General features: G+C 34.0%; 1 protein-coding gene across 3 annotated transcripts in view; it reads left to right on the forward strand.

Annotated features, from left to right (window-relative positions):
- LOC134543343 (mitogen-activated protein kinase kinase kinase 7-like) overlaps positions 1-15355 on the forward strand; it is a 53412-nt gene that overhangs the window by 22570 nt on the left and 15487 nt on the right. For all 3 annotated transcript variants that reach the window (XM_063388311.1, XM_063388312.1, XM_063388313.1), the window contains exons 8-9: positions 1130-1227; positions 2362-2467. In XM_063388311.1, the coding sequence (XP_063244381.1) occupies positions 1130-1227; positions 2362-2467 (204 nt within the window). The remainder of the gene's footprint in view (positions 1-1129; positions 1228-2361; positions 2468-15355) is intronic.

The raw sequence follows: 15355 nt of genomic DNA on the forward strand, positions 1-15355 counted from the left end.
TGGTGTAATACTTTAAATTTTCGTTAATGTAATCATTTGTTTGTTAAGGTGTAATATGTATTGTTTTAAATAACTTTGGGGCGCCCCCTTAACTTACTAAGATCTTTATTATCATGTCGAAATAATGCTAAAACAAAACCTCTTAATAATAAACCAGGAAAACCTATAGACCAAATTATTTATATAGTGTATTTATTTAACATATACCTTCTTCAACATAACGATACACGAACTCCCAAGTTACTAGTGTGCAGGGAGTGTAAATTTTGTCTTGTTCACCGCCTCGTGTCCCCTCTGGTAATTAACTTTAATTTTCTTAATATTTTGCCCAGCAGTTTCCAAGGCCTTTTTATTAATTTAAAATAATATAATGTTAGGGCACGAGGGGCGTTACAATGGAGTGATTTATAAGGCTCGTAAAGCATGCTATGGCATTTTGTCTACGGGCTATACCTGTAGACTTATCAACTTCTACCATATGTATTTTCCATTTGTTTGGTCGCAAAATTTTGTCACTAGGTATTTACTTAACTGTAATTTGCGAACTGTAAAATGTCATGCAAGTGACCATAACGAAGAACAGTTTCATACTTTTTAGTGTTATTAGATAATGCTTAGTAAATACATTGGTGAAAAAATTTGTGATGAAATATAAAATGTTTAAATGTTGTAATTCAGCAGAATTTAAACAAAACTTAATTTAATCTATAAAAATTCCATTTTTTAATAGTAATGCTTGAAATTTTTTATGAATATCATTAATTTAGCATGAAGTTTATGGCTACACAAGTTTAAATTACTTTTAATCTTGTTGGATTAATTCTCTCGTACTAAATGTATATTTATGATCGTGGTAAACTTGGGCACTGGCGAGCAAGGTCTCTAAACAGTAATGTTTCGTAAGTCTTGTTTTCAGTTTACCTTTATTTTATATATTTTAATGTAAATTTAACATATTGGAAGATATTTTGGTCTATATAATTTAGCCAATATCTGCAGAAGTTAAATTATGGCTTTCGTTGAACCATTATGCTTCATCAAAACTAAAATACAAACAAAATGATCTCATCAACCGTTCATTGTTTGTATTAAGGATTTTGAAGTATTAACTTTTTTATTCTTGTTTCAGGAACCGAAGTTAATTCTATAAATGGTTCATTTAGATCCATCAGCAAGGAAGACCAAAAACGACTAAGGAGTCCTTTGTACATAGAACCCGAACCACTAGTGAGTATTTGTTTTATACCAAAATAATATGTTAAAATGTAAAAACGTTAGGCTGCTACTAAACTTTCCATTTAAATTTCATACAGTTACTTTACTAACTTTATTCAATATCTGTTAAGGTTGAAATTAGTAAATGTTCTAGGTAGGCCTTGAATTTCATGCATACAATTTTCATTTTGTAATGTTTTATGAACTATAAGCAATTTTGTTAAAAGTAATAAAAAATGTGCTTTGGTTCAATTCTGATTTCTTGGGGAGAAAAGTAACTGGCTACAAGGAAAAAAAACTTTCATAGAAGAGAATCAGCAAAAATTATGGTTACTTTGTATTCATTTCAAAATTTTTATTATTTTAAATGAATTTTTATTTTTTATCAATCTTTAAAAAATTTTAATTTCAGTGCCATATTAAATACACCTTTTATGTTTAACATAGAATTATTTTCTTTTGGCTGTTTGCATTGAAGATCAAAATAGTTTTGTTCATCTAACAAGTACTATTAGCAAATATTTTGTTTTTCATCCGTAATTTCACGTATGTAGTACGTTGCTTGACATAGTCATAAATCATTACTAATATTTAGAGATTACGTTTTTCTAAAATGATTCAAACTAGAGTAAAATATACTCCTGAAGTAATAGTTACTGACTAGGTTATTAATTGTAATTCGTTACATGCCATCAATGACTACCAATGAAACAGGACATGCACTCCACTTCGATCAAGTCGAACACATTATAAATATTGCCAACTACAACCACAGTTGCAGCAGTAGGTTTAGTTATGGCCATCCATAAGTTAGTTACTGACGGAAGTGTTTATTTGCTATTTTACCTGATTGTCTTGGAACATACTGCCCTAAGGCTGCCTTGTTGAAATACAACCGTAACTTAACTCGAGGGACATATTCCAGGACTTGTCAAAAATAATTCCCAGTAAGAAAACAAATCAGCAACCGTTGCTGTCTGCGGGGAGCGCGGCCGTTCTCGTTTTAACTTCATTTATTAACATGGCAAAGACTACACACACCCACACCCTAACTTCTTAACTCCATGGGTGTCACACTCGTGTGTCTCATCAGAAAGCGCTCTGAATGGTTCGTGGTGGGTGCACGGTGTGTTGCATGTTCTGCAGGAGGAATGGCCGCCTCTGAATGGTGACAGCAGTGACTACGAAGACACAGAGGACATTCCCAATCTGCACCTGAATTTGTCCAAGGACCTGTCTCAGCTCAGTATTGGTAAGCCAGCCGTCTTCATGCCTTGCTTGATGGTGACGTTGATACAGTCAGTTCTCTTTATGTCTGTCTCAATTCCAAGTTTTTGCAAGAATTTTCGTTATTATAATTCTTGTACCGTGAGCTGGGAATGTTTTTTAGTTTTGAAATCTGTATCATACATAATGGATGGGATGGGCCAGTCAATTCCATAAATCCTCAAATACTATTAAATCCTTAGTCTTTAAAGGAGTCCATATTCAAGGCAAAAGATTATTTCCTCTAATATTTTTCTTCTAAAGTATATTAAAAAATTTATCACTAGAGGAAATAAAGTATATTAAAAAAATTCAACTCTGATAACCTCTGAAGTGTACTAGGTCAATTTTTTCCTTCATATCTATCCTGTTATCATTCCCCAAGATATTCTATTATTAACAAGAAATATATATAACATTACAATATTTTGGAAACTTGGTTTTGAAACAAACATTTAAAAGGTTGAAAGGTTCAACACCATAGTTGATATTTTTAATTTCTTATATATTATTTTATTTTTGACCCCTAAGATCTAGAATCAGGTTTGAGGTTTGGATTCGAGAAAATTGTGTTTGACTATTATGTTAAATAATTCAGAAAAAAATATAATTTTTTATATGTTGCATTATGATAGGTTGTGTTTCCAAGGAAAATATTTTGTATATTTTTTTAGCCACTATGTAATGAGATTTATTCATGGTTCTGAATTTATGCTTGTGGAAATTTTTTTTTATTAGCTTCACAGGGTGTCTACAGCTCATTGAAGTCATGAAAAAGTAATAAAAGCAAGATCTGTGGTCACAAAAGTCATTAAAGAGTCCCAAAATAACAACTAACAGTGCTGGAAGTCACAAAAATTTTATTTTCAGAAGCTTTTTGTAATTTTCATTTCTATTTTTGACACCACATTTAGTTTATAGTCATGTATTAAAACAAATATTGGAGACTTTTTACCTAAAATATGTGAAAGTTATCTCTGGAAAAGTTTTTATTTCTGTGGATAGTAGTAATGTTTCATATTGTGCTTAGGTTTGATACTAAATTATAAAAATGACCCTGTTATACAGTAAGTCCATAAAATAATGTCCCAGTTATAAATTGTAATACATAGTATCAACTGTAAGAATTGTAAAGTTTTGGTTCACTGCTACAATCAAGGAGTAGCTCAAACAGTTTTATATAAGCGCATGCACAATTATTGCTTTGTTGTTTTCTCGCTTGCAGCGCCACCTACGCAAAATGGCAACTCCTGAGGATAAAGCGTTTTTTGTTCTGCAATTTGCTAAGAGTAAATCTGTAATTTCATTTCAACTTGCATTTCGTTTAAAGTTTAGTTGTGATCCCCATGTGGCAAAAGAAAAGCTGCTGATGGTATAGGCAATTCGAAATGACCAGATGTGTTTGTAAAGGAAAAAGCATGGGACGACCAAAAGTATCTGTACAGGATGTTGACCTTGTTAGAGCATCTTACCTGCGCAGTCCTAAGAAATCTGATCGGAAAGCAAGTCTTGAACTTCGGTTGCCAAAGATGACCACGTGGAAGGTTTTAAGAACACTTTTACACATACATCCATACCTGTTACAGTTGCTACATGCTTTAAAGCCAGATGACCATGTTGTACGTTGTAACTGTGCACACTTCAAGTGTTTGAGCAGAAAGATAACTTTCTTGATTGTGTGGTGTGCGCATGATGAGTCAACTTTTCATCGAAGTGGGAAGGTAAATACCAATAATGTTCTTATATGGTGCACATATTTAACATTTGTAAGAAAAACTGGATTAGTTTACCTTTAATTTGATGTATGATATGTTGTAAATAATCTCAAACTGTTATGATACACCATTGAAACTAGGACATTCTTTTATGTACATCCTGTATGAAAATGTTGTAAGAAAATTTGATTGCTATTTCTTACGGGTGAAAATAACTGTGTAGTGGAAAAAATATTTGACAAAAACAAATGAAGTTAAACAGCAACTGGTAATTTTCAATACTTGTAAAGCATAGGTGTGCATTGTGCTGCTCATATTGAATCTGTAATGTATCAAGCAGCTATAAAGATACCTGGAATAAAAAAAAAATATGAAGCGCATGTGTGCGCATACACACGTACATTCACACATATATATGGTGTATAAAAATATCTCAGAAGTGCTGGGCCTTAGGCAAGGTTTAGCAGCATAGTGTTCTTCGAATGGATATTCATCCCATGGTGTTACACAGCCTGGAAAGGGAATCGGAAGAAAGAAATAACGCAAGGGTCAGAGTTCTTGCACTCATAATGATATAGCACTTACTCATTGCTACTTTGCTATTTATGTGTGAAGTACTACCTGTAATGAACTGTCGTTCAGAATTATTTCAACAAGAGAATGGTGACTTCAATATTGTTGGATAATTTGTGGATTCAGACAAAACAAAACTTAGTACGTTGAATGATTTTGAGGACATCAATGAACGTGAAGTGGAAATGTGCTCTAGTGAAAATGTTTCAGTCCATACAAAACCAAATATCTATCGCTATTCAGTTCAAGAACATGATACTGCAGTGCACTTATTGAAAACATTCAGCCCAGGTTGACTGATGGGGATATTATCATTTATATTTTAGTCTTTGATCCATCACATCTTCCATCATCATAATTACAAAAAGAAATCATTTACCGAACTTTTACATTTTGCAGCCTCAAAACTTTTGCCAGTTTGTTTCCTAACATTGCCCAACTAGCATAGATAAACAGAATCATTCAGTTTCACACAGTTGATCGTGAGAATGATTTCTCTTGAAATATGAAAGAAGCTCTTAAAAACTGACTTGAATGGACAGACTGAGTGAATCAACTCTTAATTGACACTTCAGATTGAAATGGAGGGTCCTGATTTTCCATTCATGACTGCAGTTCAGCATTGAGAAAAGAAAGAAAAGAAAAAAAAGAAAGAAAAAACAAGAATTTGTGTAAATGGAAAATACATTTTCAAGACTTGAAAATAACTCTAAATAGGTAATATTTTTTCTCGCTCACCCACAAAATTCAACTCAAACTCAGTCAATCATATTTCAGTTCAGGTTCACAACTAATTGATTGAAAGCAAACACATAATAAGAATTTTAAAGTGCTCACTTAACCAAGAAGCTTAAATGTTTAGCTCTTCCAGGTGTGGTGATATAAGCATTTTATTTTTACATAAGCACTCAATTTGATACCTACCTCTCTGTAGGTAGACATAAAATAACCTAAACTCAGACATTTCTAGCTATATCCCAGTTTCTTATATAAATTCCAGTAACAGTGTGCCAAAATTGTTCATAAATTATATACATAAGAAATACTCACTCCACTTGCAAAAATTCAAATATATACTTTCAATCACATTTTTATAATTTGGTGTTCTTTGTGTTTTTTTTATGCCAATTTAAGAGCTGCTTGGTGAATATAATGTCTTGCAGCACAGTACTCAGAATTATATGGTATGTCTGTTGCTAGGAAATTGATGGTGGTTTCTCACTACCTTGCACCCTCTCATAAATGTGTTTCTTGAAATATAGGTATATAAATATGATTAAATAATTTTATTTCGTAAATGATGTATGCTTTGAAATTATGTGTACAGTAAATAAAAAAGCCAATAGAATTGTATTAGGCCCTTAATTGTTCCCCTTCAAGAAAGTTAGTATTCCTGTGGCTCATTTTTTTTGGCTGTGACTGTCCTACAAGATATTGGCAGTGTGCCTGTGGTGAGTGAATCAGCCTGTGACAGAGAGCAAAAAAGTAACATGTAAAGGAGGACACGAAAGAAGAACGGTTGTGGGGTGTGGGGAGGCAAGATTCAGAGAGAAGCAATCACAGCGGGCATCTGGCAACTAATCACATCAAAGGCAGATGCATCCCCTCTTCATCCCTTTAATGTACCGTGGTTTTCTTGACAGCCGGTTATTAGAGCTCTGGCAATCATGGTTGAAATTAGGTTTCATGTTTCCTTCATGTGAATTATGACCTGGTGGAATTTAAATATATCATAGAAATAGTTTAGAATATTTTGTTGATCCTGTTCATTCTGACGTTCGGTTAATCTGGATGGGTTTCAAGTATGAAATAAAATTAAAATTGTGAATTTTAATCACAAAGACGTTTGGATTTGTTAATTCACATCAGTTCGTAGGTTAAAAACTTGGTCTATGTACACAGTAGAATTAAAACTAAAATTAAGCTCTAGGAAAAGTTAATTCATGAAAAATAAAACATATATTTTCATGGTTTCACCCATCTAAAACTTGTATTATGTGCATTTTAAGGCAAATTCTGTTTAATCTGAACTTTCGGTGATCTGGATAGGCTCTGTTCCCATTTAGTCCAGATTAGGTGACCCTACTGATATATAAGATTGTTGTGTTTTTAGTGGTGTATGGAAAGTTACACATCATAATTAGAAAACAAGGACTGTAGTTTACATGTTTGTTGAAAGTTCGAGTGATATTTAAAATCATACACATCTGCATTATGTATGCATTAAAAAATAACAGTACTTTTAAAGGTTTTTATTCTTATTCCTAAGTTCTAAGTGGGATTAGTTGATGTTAGCATACAAGTAGAGTTGAGCTTGTACATCAACATAAACTATCCCAAGGATGGGATTTAAATTGTAGATGCTTACAATGAGTTAAAGTGTCTACTACACTATAAAAGCCCGTTTAAAAATATTTTTTCAGGTGTATTTAATTTAAGTGACATATTGATACTATTAAAACTAATCAAAAGACATATGCTAAATGCCAATTTTGCCATTTTGGTTGGATATTATTCTAAAAGTTATAGTATCAGAATTGTATGAAATGAAACAAATAATCCCCGACTATTTCTTGAGTTAAATTAAAGAAATTCATATTCCTTCATTTATAAATGATAAATGCACACAAATATTGGACACTAGGAATGCAGTACAAGGTTAATTATGTTAAATATGATGTAATTAAAATATCTTTGACTCAATTTAGACTGGCCAGTGTGTTGAAACAATCAATAATTTAACTAGCTTCAAATTCATTAGCGTACTACTACCTTGCTCAGATGCATAAGATTCTTTAGCTTAACTGAATACCTTTACCTCTGGTTAGTCAATAGAATTAATAACATTCACTAATGAAAGTTGAGGGATTTCTAGTACAAACAGTTCAACAAGAACAATAGCACATATGACGATGGTTTAGTAATTACTTGTTTTAGTAATAGCACGGTCCTGGATACTCATCAAGTCCTTGGCGATGATCAGGCCTTGTTGTAGCGCACCTCTTGACGGTAGATGCATTGGCCCCAGCTTCAAAGTCTCCCAATTGTAGATGTGGATGGTGAATGAACAGTTCCATGACGTCGGTTGCGAGTGTTCAGTGCAAAGTCTATGCATCGATGCCAGGTCTGAAGTTCCCCAACGTCATTCTCCAATGTAGGCTACTAAAAAGACTCTTGACGTTAGAGTATATCCCGTGTCACTAATATGTGACAACAGGTTCAAGTCAATTTTCTCAACACTGTTACCACTCCACGATGTAAGTATATGACTGGTTTAAAAAAAAAAAAAATCTTATTTCAAAGAATATATTTTTATCTTCCAAGGCTTTACAACTTTTTTCTATCCTTATTTTACCGCCTCTTTATGAATATTATTTATAACTGACGACTCATATTAGGAGAAGCTATTCACACGTCTATTCACAACCAAGACTTTGTTTGTTATCTCAATTGTTCTTAACAGCATTTCATTCCAAACTCCAATATATGGTAATTTAGTTAAAACAACAAAATTTGCAACAATTTCTCATAGCACAACTTTTGTCATAGAAGTTTGTGTGGCTCTAGCCATGTGACTATTGGTGCAAACCAATGTTTATGAATTAACAATGATTTTATACAGATAAATAAACATAATCTATTCATAGCATGATATTTTATTATAAGCTTTAAGAAAGAAAAAATACCATTGTAGAATTTTACTAATAAAATTATTCTTTAGACTGGCTGTACCAGGTTGTCTTATTTATATTTTTTTGGTTTTGCAGAAATCATTCCCTAAACCAAGAGCAAAATACAAAATCATTGAGTTTTAATTTTCTCAACAATGGCATGTGCTGTGTGACAGAAGGGATAGCAGATAATTTTGAATTATTATTTATACTTTTGGACTATCGTAGTCTATTTTTGTTTTTTACCTGGCTCGTAACTTTAGGTAATACCAAACGTTGCAGGTCGGATGGTTCGGGTGTGATGTGTGGTTGCCACTTGGCTCGTTAGTCTCGAAAGCAGACCTGACGAGCAGTGAGTGTGACCCGGCACGGCGATGGTGACTGATGACCCTTTCGTCATAACTCTCGCTCCCCCTTCCCCTGCCGGGTCATCGATCGTGTGAGGTCGACTCATCACCCCACAAGTGACTTTGGCCTGCTCTATTTCTATTGGCCTGTTCTTGATAGCAGGGCATTGTTACCCTGGGCTCGCATTGAGTTACTCAGAAGAAGGCCTGCCAACTGCACGGCTTGCCCGCCCCCCTTGTTGTTGCCAACTCGACAACATGCGTAAGTCGCTGGCTGGCACCTGGGTGATTTGGGGGGGGGGGGGGGGTAATATTCACAGTGCTGTGATTCGTGCAGGTGTTCAGCTGGGGTAAAAAAAGTAAAGATTGGCTATTTAATTTTCCTGTTCATGGTATTTCTTTATTGTTCCCTGATCAGTCTCTGTAACAGAAGAGTTGTACTTTACCAATAACAATAGTAGGCAGAAGCAAAATAATGTATTGCTGTTTCAGATTATGATTAGTATATGCAAATATTAAATTTCGTGTCGTAAAGATTACCCTTTTTTATTTGCTATGCAAAGATATTGTTAAAGGCCTTCATTGTAGCACAGTTATATTCTTTAATATCACTATGGATTTTTATTTTAAACTCACTGTGATACCCATCATTCATGGTTTGGATTAAAATTGGGACAAAGTTTAATACTGCACTTAACTGAATATGTCATGAGAAAGAAGATTCATAAGTTGTCCATAAATATTTATAGGGTAGAAGAATTTTTTATAGGGTTGAAACCTGATATCTTCCTTCAGTTTTGTTGTTCTGCCACAGATATGTTCACTTAGAGTAATATCATGGATGTAAAGAGGTCGTGCAAGAAACTCATGATATTATAGTAAATAATATCTGTTGAAAATATTTGTGACAGAACAAATAATGCAAGTGAGTTTTTGAGTTAAAACTTAAAAAAAACAGACCTAAAATAAAAAAAATTGACAAAATAATGAGAGAAAAAAAACAATATTTGTGTGAGACTGAATGTTATTTTTAAAAATTTACTACATAGTAAGAAATTTTCTGTCATGGCATGACATTTGCTAGTGTTAATTTTTATTTGTAACACTTGTATTTTTTTTAAACTTTTGCCATCTAATGATGAACTCCTACTGCCCCAAGGATTTTGAGTGCTTTTCAATCATTGTTAAATTTACCCTAGGCCCTACCTGTCATTTACTTTCAGCAAAGTAGTTGAAGGCTGTAGAAAGAAATTATCATTTGCCATTGTACCTGGGTGTGAATATTAAAATAATCGCAGAATACTTCCCAACTGAATAACTTGGAAGGTGTAAAATTAAAGATGAAACTTGTAAACTGTCTTGAACAGAAGTTGTTGACGTGGTTGACGGGCTGCAGTGAGAACACGTACATGTGGTGAACTTCAACTAAGAACACAGAGTCAGCCGCTGCTGCCAGACTGCAGAGGGCTAATGTCGTCGCGCAGTCGTTCCCTGAAATAAAGTTCCCAAGCTGTCGTCGTGGGCCGGGCGAGAGGGTCTGTGCCCCGCGGAGGACACGGCAGACGTGTATTTTTATTGGCGGCGTGCTTCGCTGTCGGGGTGGGGTAGGTGGGGCCGGGGTGGTCCGCTAGTCTGCTGCGATTGTCCCGGGGCGATAGTGCGCGGTGTAACTCTTGACGAGGGGTGAATAAACATTCAGCGTATTTATTGATTTTAATCATTAAATAAAATTCATCTAGATTATTTTATCAAATCAAATAATTTATTATATACGTGTGTTCATATTATTGAATACTGTGTTACTTTTATTAACAATTTTTTTAATTTGATTGAATTTATAATTTATCTACAGTATTTATAATATCACTCCAGTCCTTTTATTATTTTATTTGTATTGGTGACTTGAGACAGCCTGGCTCCGGAGCCCTTGGCTCGTATAGGGGGGGAGGGGATGGGGAAAGGCGGGTGGCAAGCTGGGGTAGTGGTTTGGGTAAGAGAGGGGGAAACCTCTCACCACAGTTTTGAGAGATGAGGCAGACACAGCACACGTATGAGTGAGTAGTACCCACTATTATTTTACTGTCTGGCATATCGTGTTTATCAAACTGTATTTTAGAATTGTAGATAATTTTTTTGTGTTTTTAATGTAAAATTTTATTTAGCTTCTTTCATCTTAACAGAATGTTATTTAAAAAAAAATCTGTAAAACACACGTCGTTATTTTCAATGTCAGCTTATTTTGATACATCTGTCTTTTATTTAGTAATGTCAACTGAGAAATGTATCTTTAAAAGTTAGTACATTTTAAATGACATTTTAATCTCTTGAAAGCTGTATTTTTTTTAAAGAAGTATTATTTTGTAACACTTCCATAAGAAAATTGTTGTGCAAAATTTTCTAAAAGTTAGACTTATGTGTTTTGTATGCTACCATATACCATTTATTAACCTATACAACTACAACTAGTTGATGTTAATTCTTATTAATTCTTATTAATTCTTAGAAACTAAACATTATAGTGTAATTGCAGGGATGGGTAGAGTTTTTTTTAATCATTTCTATAAAATAATGTGTAATATGTAGACTTATATACATCCAGGTTTGGCTATATAGCATGAGTTTTAACATATAATATTTCTGTGTGCTTTATTAAATTAGCCTTTTTTGTATTAGTTTTTAAATACTCTCATTTTAAAAGAAGATAAAATAAACAAAAATCCATTAGTTCACTTTTTTAGGTATGTACATTATGTTTAAAAAGTGATTAACTTTGCCAGTATAGTGAAAGGGCATTAATCCGGCATGTTCTAAACAACAATCATTCTGGATTAGCGATGTTGCCGGTATATGGAACTTCAATATATTTTAAATGGTAATACTGATGAAAAATTAATATACAGTATAATGGCATTTAAAACAAGTTGTAATAACTACAGAAAGAAAAATGCAGATGATCATTACGGATATGTAACCCCAGGGTTGTACGCCTCCTTAATATCCTTAAAAAGTCCTTAATTCATCCTTGATTGAATAAGGGCTCTTTAAAGTCCTTAAATTTAACCAAGAAACCTAAAAAAAAAACTTCTTAATAAAGACAGATAACTTGTAAGTAATAGATAAATGAGGGTAGTTGAAAGTTTTATTGTTTCAGACTTGGCAGCAAAAAATGCTTTGTGCATGTGCAGTACAATTGGCGATTTTTGGACCACTTGAGATTTAATGTATAAAAAATCTTTTTGGTTTTTTGTATCTTACCCTTAAACTAAAAAAGTGTGTTTTGCTTTTTTTAAATTTGGACTCGTAAAGTAATATAATGAGTGATCAAATGAAATGTTAGGACTAAAAATTTCAGTTTGGGTTTGACTTGGGTTCCAGAGATAATTTTGGAAAATAGGGTCTTAATTGTAAGAGTTGACTAACAAAAGATTTTTTTTACTATTATAATTATTATTTTTTGAGCTATTTTGTGATATTGCAATTAGCCAACAAAGTAAATGGGTTGTTGAAAACAACTCCCTGATTTTTGATTGCACAAGAAGGTATGAACCACGTACCCGTGATGTGTGCACTGTAACTCACTATAAGAGCAGGGTAGTTGAAACGGCATCAGTTCGGGGAAACACGAGCTCCCGATGACCACACTGCCTCGGGGAGCCGGGACTCGCGGCAGGGATGTGCTGACGGAAATACACGGCTGAGTCACGGGACTGCACGCGTGTTGGGTGCACGCACTCTCGCATCAACACGCCGTCTGCCGTATCGCAGCTGGGCCCCGGGGTTGGATCACGCCTTGACCGTAGTGCGTCCGTGACACAAATACCGACCAGCACTTTCGATAATGCGTTTCTGTCGATTAGTCGATCGTCCATTAATCACGTGAGGCTTGTAAGGGGGGGAGGGGGGGAGGGAAAAATCACGAAATATCACAAGGGGGGAGGGTGGGTGGGTGTAGAGAGATATCACGTGTACTTATTTTTTCGCCCGATTTCTACTAAACCGAAAAGCGATGCGTGACCTTGACTCGCCGTAGCCAGGCAACAATATCCCCGCCCGCCGCAACATGAACCACATGGCTCGGCTTGCCAGTCGCCAGTAAGACTGTGATTTTTGACGCCGAATACATGCGTAAATCACATATAAGCCTTTCCTTTATTATTTTTATGCTAGTGAGAATAAACCTGCAACCTTAATGTGTGTCTGGACATTTTTATCACTGTGCTTAATTTTTCAGAATTAAATTAGATTATACCTATATTTAAAGATAATATTCTAAAATTTTTAAAAATATTTTGTACAAAAAAAAATACACGTGATTTATTGGGGGGGGGGGGGGGGGAAAGTCTAAAACCTCACCACAAATCACTAGGGGGGAGGGGGGGTTAAAAATTTGCTAAAAAAAACATCACGTGATTAATGGACAACCCCTTACTGCTGGTGATGTTTAGGGGTGAGGACCAATTCAACAATACATTTTCAAGTCCGTATTTTAGTTTCGGTTAATTTTTACGGATTTATCTAACATACTAAACAGGACAGTAATTAGACACCAGACTTGGACTAAGTAGTAAATGTTTTCTTAGTGTTCTTTCAGTAAAATTATAATCAAAAACTTTTTTGTCTCAACGTCCTAATAATTGTTAATTTTGTGTCAAGTAATGCTTCTTTTTTTGTATAATAAGTGATAACACCAAAAAGCAAGGTAATAATTCACCATGTAGCACCAAAATGCCAGTTAAGTCATGAAATTAAGCAGCATTTAGCAAAAATTAATTCAAATCATAAAAAAAGCAATATTAATGTTTGAAATTTAAGAAATGTCATTATTTTCATATAAAGTTTTTACCTAAGTGCATACTTCATTTCATGGCACATTTCTTACTGAATTACTTTTAAACTGCAAATGCATGTAGATTTATTTTTATTGTTCTAAATGTATCGGTTTTAGACAAATGTATTACAATTTTTTTTTATTGTAAAAAATGGAGCATGTCGAAATTACACTATTTTAGTGAAATAAGTACAACATAAATCTTGCTAATCTGAACCACACTATCCACAAATCTGGCTAATACGAATGAGTATTGTGTTGGTGGGGGGGGGGGGGGGGGAATCCTTGAAATGTTTTAAAAATGTTACAGGCTGTGTTGCATGATAACTTAATGCTTATAGAGATGTATTTTACTATGGGCAATAATTGTGCAAATCCTACCAAGGCTAGGCTCCAATTAGTTTGTATTAGCGAGGCACTACTGTATTACAAAACAAAATTTATAAAGATAAAAACAATAACAACCAAATATTCTGTTAAAAAAAAAAAAGGAGACCAATAATAAAGCCATAAAATCTTGTCTCTACTAATAGTTTCAAATTTTGTTGTGATTGCTGTTCTAGTACTAGCCAGTAGGCATTGTGGGTTTTTGTGTAGGTATCGGGAAACAATTTGAGCAACAGGATTTTTTTATTTTTATTTTGTGTGTGTGTCTCTTCGCCATAAGTCAAGATGTATTATTATTGCACTGTGCCTAAGGACTTGTTTGTATTCAATGCGTGTGACTTCTGGAAGCTGTGCAATGGTTTACATTGCGTCAGTTAGTAACACTCTAAGAAAACATTTTAGTAGCTGCCATTTCAAACATTGTACTATTTTTTAGTTACACATTAAGGCATGATGTCTATTAGAATTCTTGATTTTATATATCTGCATTTTAAACCTTTTTATACACTTCCTGTAAAAATAGATAAGATTTTATGGTATTATTTTTAGCTGTATTTCGGTTTAGATATTAAAGATTTAGATCATAAATGTTTTTATTTTTATAAATGCTGTTTATTTACTGAATATGATGCCATATTAATTATACATGCTATTAAAACTTAAAAAGTGGTTTAAATTGTTAGAAATTTTTTTTAATGGTCCTGAAAAAGTTCTGGAATGGTTCAGTTATAGGTATCCTGTAATATTTAAGCACACTAACAAACGGTAAATAATTTTGAGTGGAACTTTTATGAGCAGAGTGCAACTAGTTAACTACAGTGAATGAAAAAGCTAGCGAGCTGGTGGTCAATTAATTTTGCCTGGAGTGAAAATTATTGCTTTGATTTGTTAGTTTTACGTGCTGTCCAAGGCAGCGTTTATTTTTATTTGTGTAAATGGATGTTCTGGCGCTGCGTGGTGAAGTTGTTTATTTCTCTTGTGGGGTCGGGATTTCCCCAGCCGTACGCACACCTGGCAGTATTCGCCTGCCTTGCCCACTTTTAAATACGCTGCCGTGCTGGCATATTCTAGTTTTAAGTTGTACACACTTGTGTAGCTTACATCCTGCAGTCCAAATTATCCCCCTTTTCCCTCTTTATTTTTCTTTACATGGGAAAAACATATCTAAACTCCGACACCGTTTGACCGATCGCCATGAAGGTTGGCACATCGAAGTGTTTTTTCGTGAAGATTTTTATGCTATCCATTTTTTTTTTGTAAATCTCCGCTAGATGGCGCTGCAGTGCGTCAACTTCTAAACCGTTCAACCGATCGCCATGGGTAAACAGAAAATCATAGATCATAGATGTACAA

This window comes from Bacillus rossius, assembly GCF_032445375.1.
Source record: "Bacillus rossius redtenbacheri isolate Brsri chromosome 9 unlocalized genomic scaffold, Brsri_v3 Brsri_v3_scf9_2, whole genome shotgun sequence".
NCBI lineage: Eukaryota > Metazoa > Arthropoda > Insecta > Phasmatodea > Bacillidae > Bacillus > Bacillus rossius.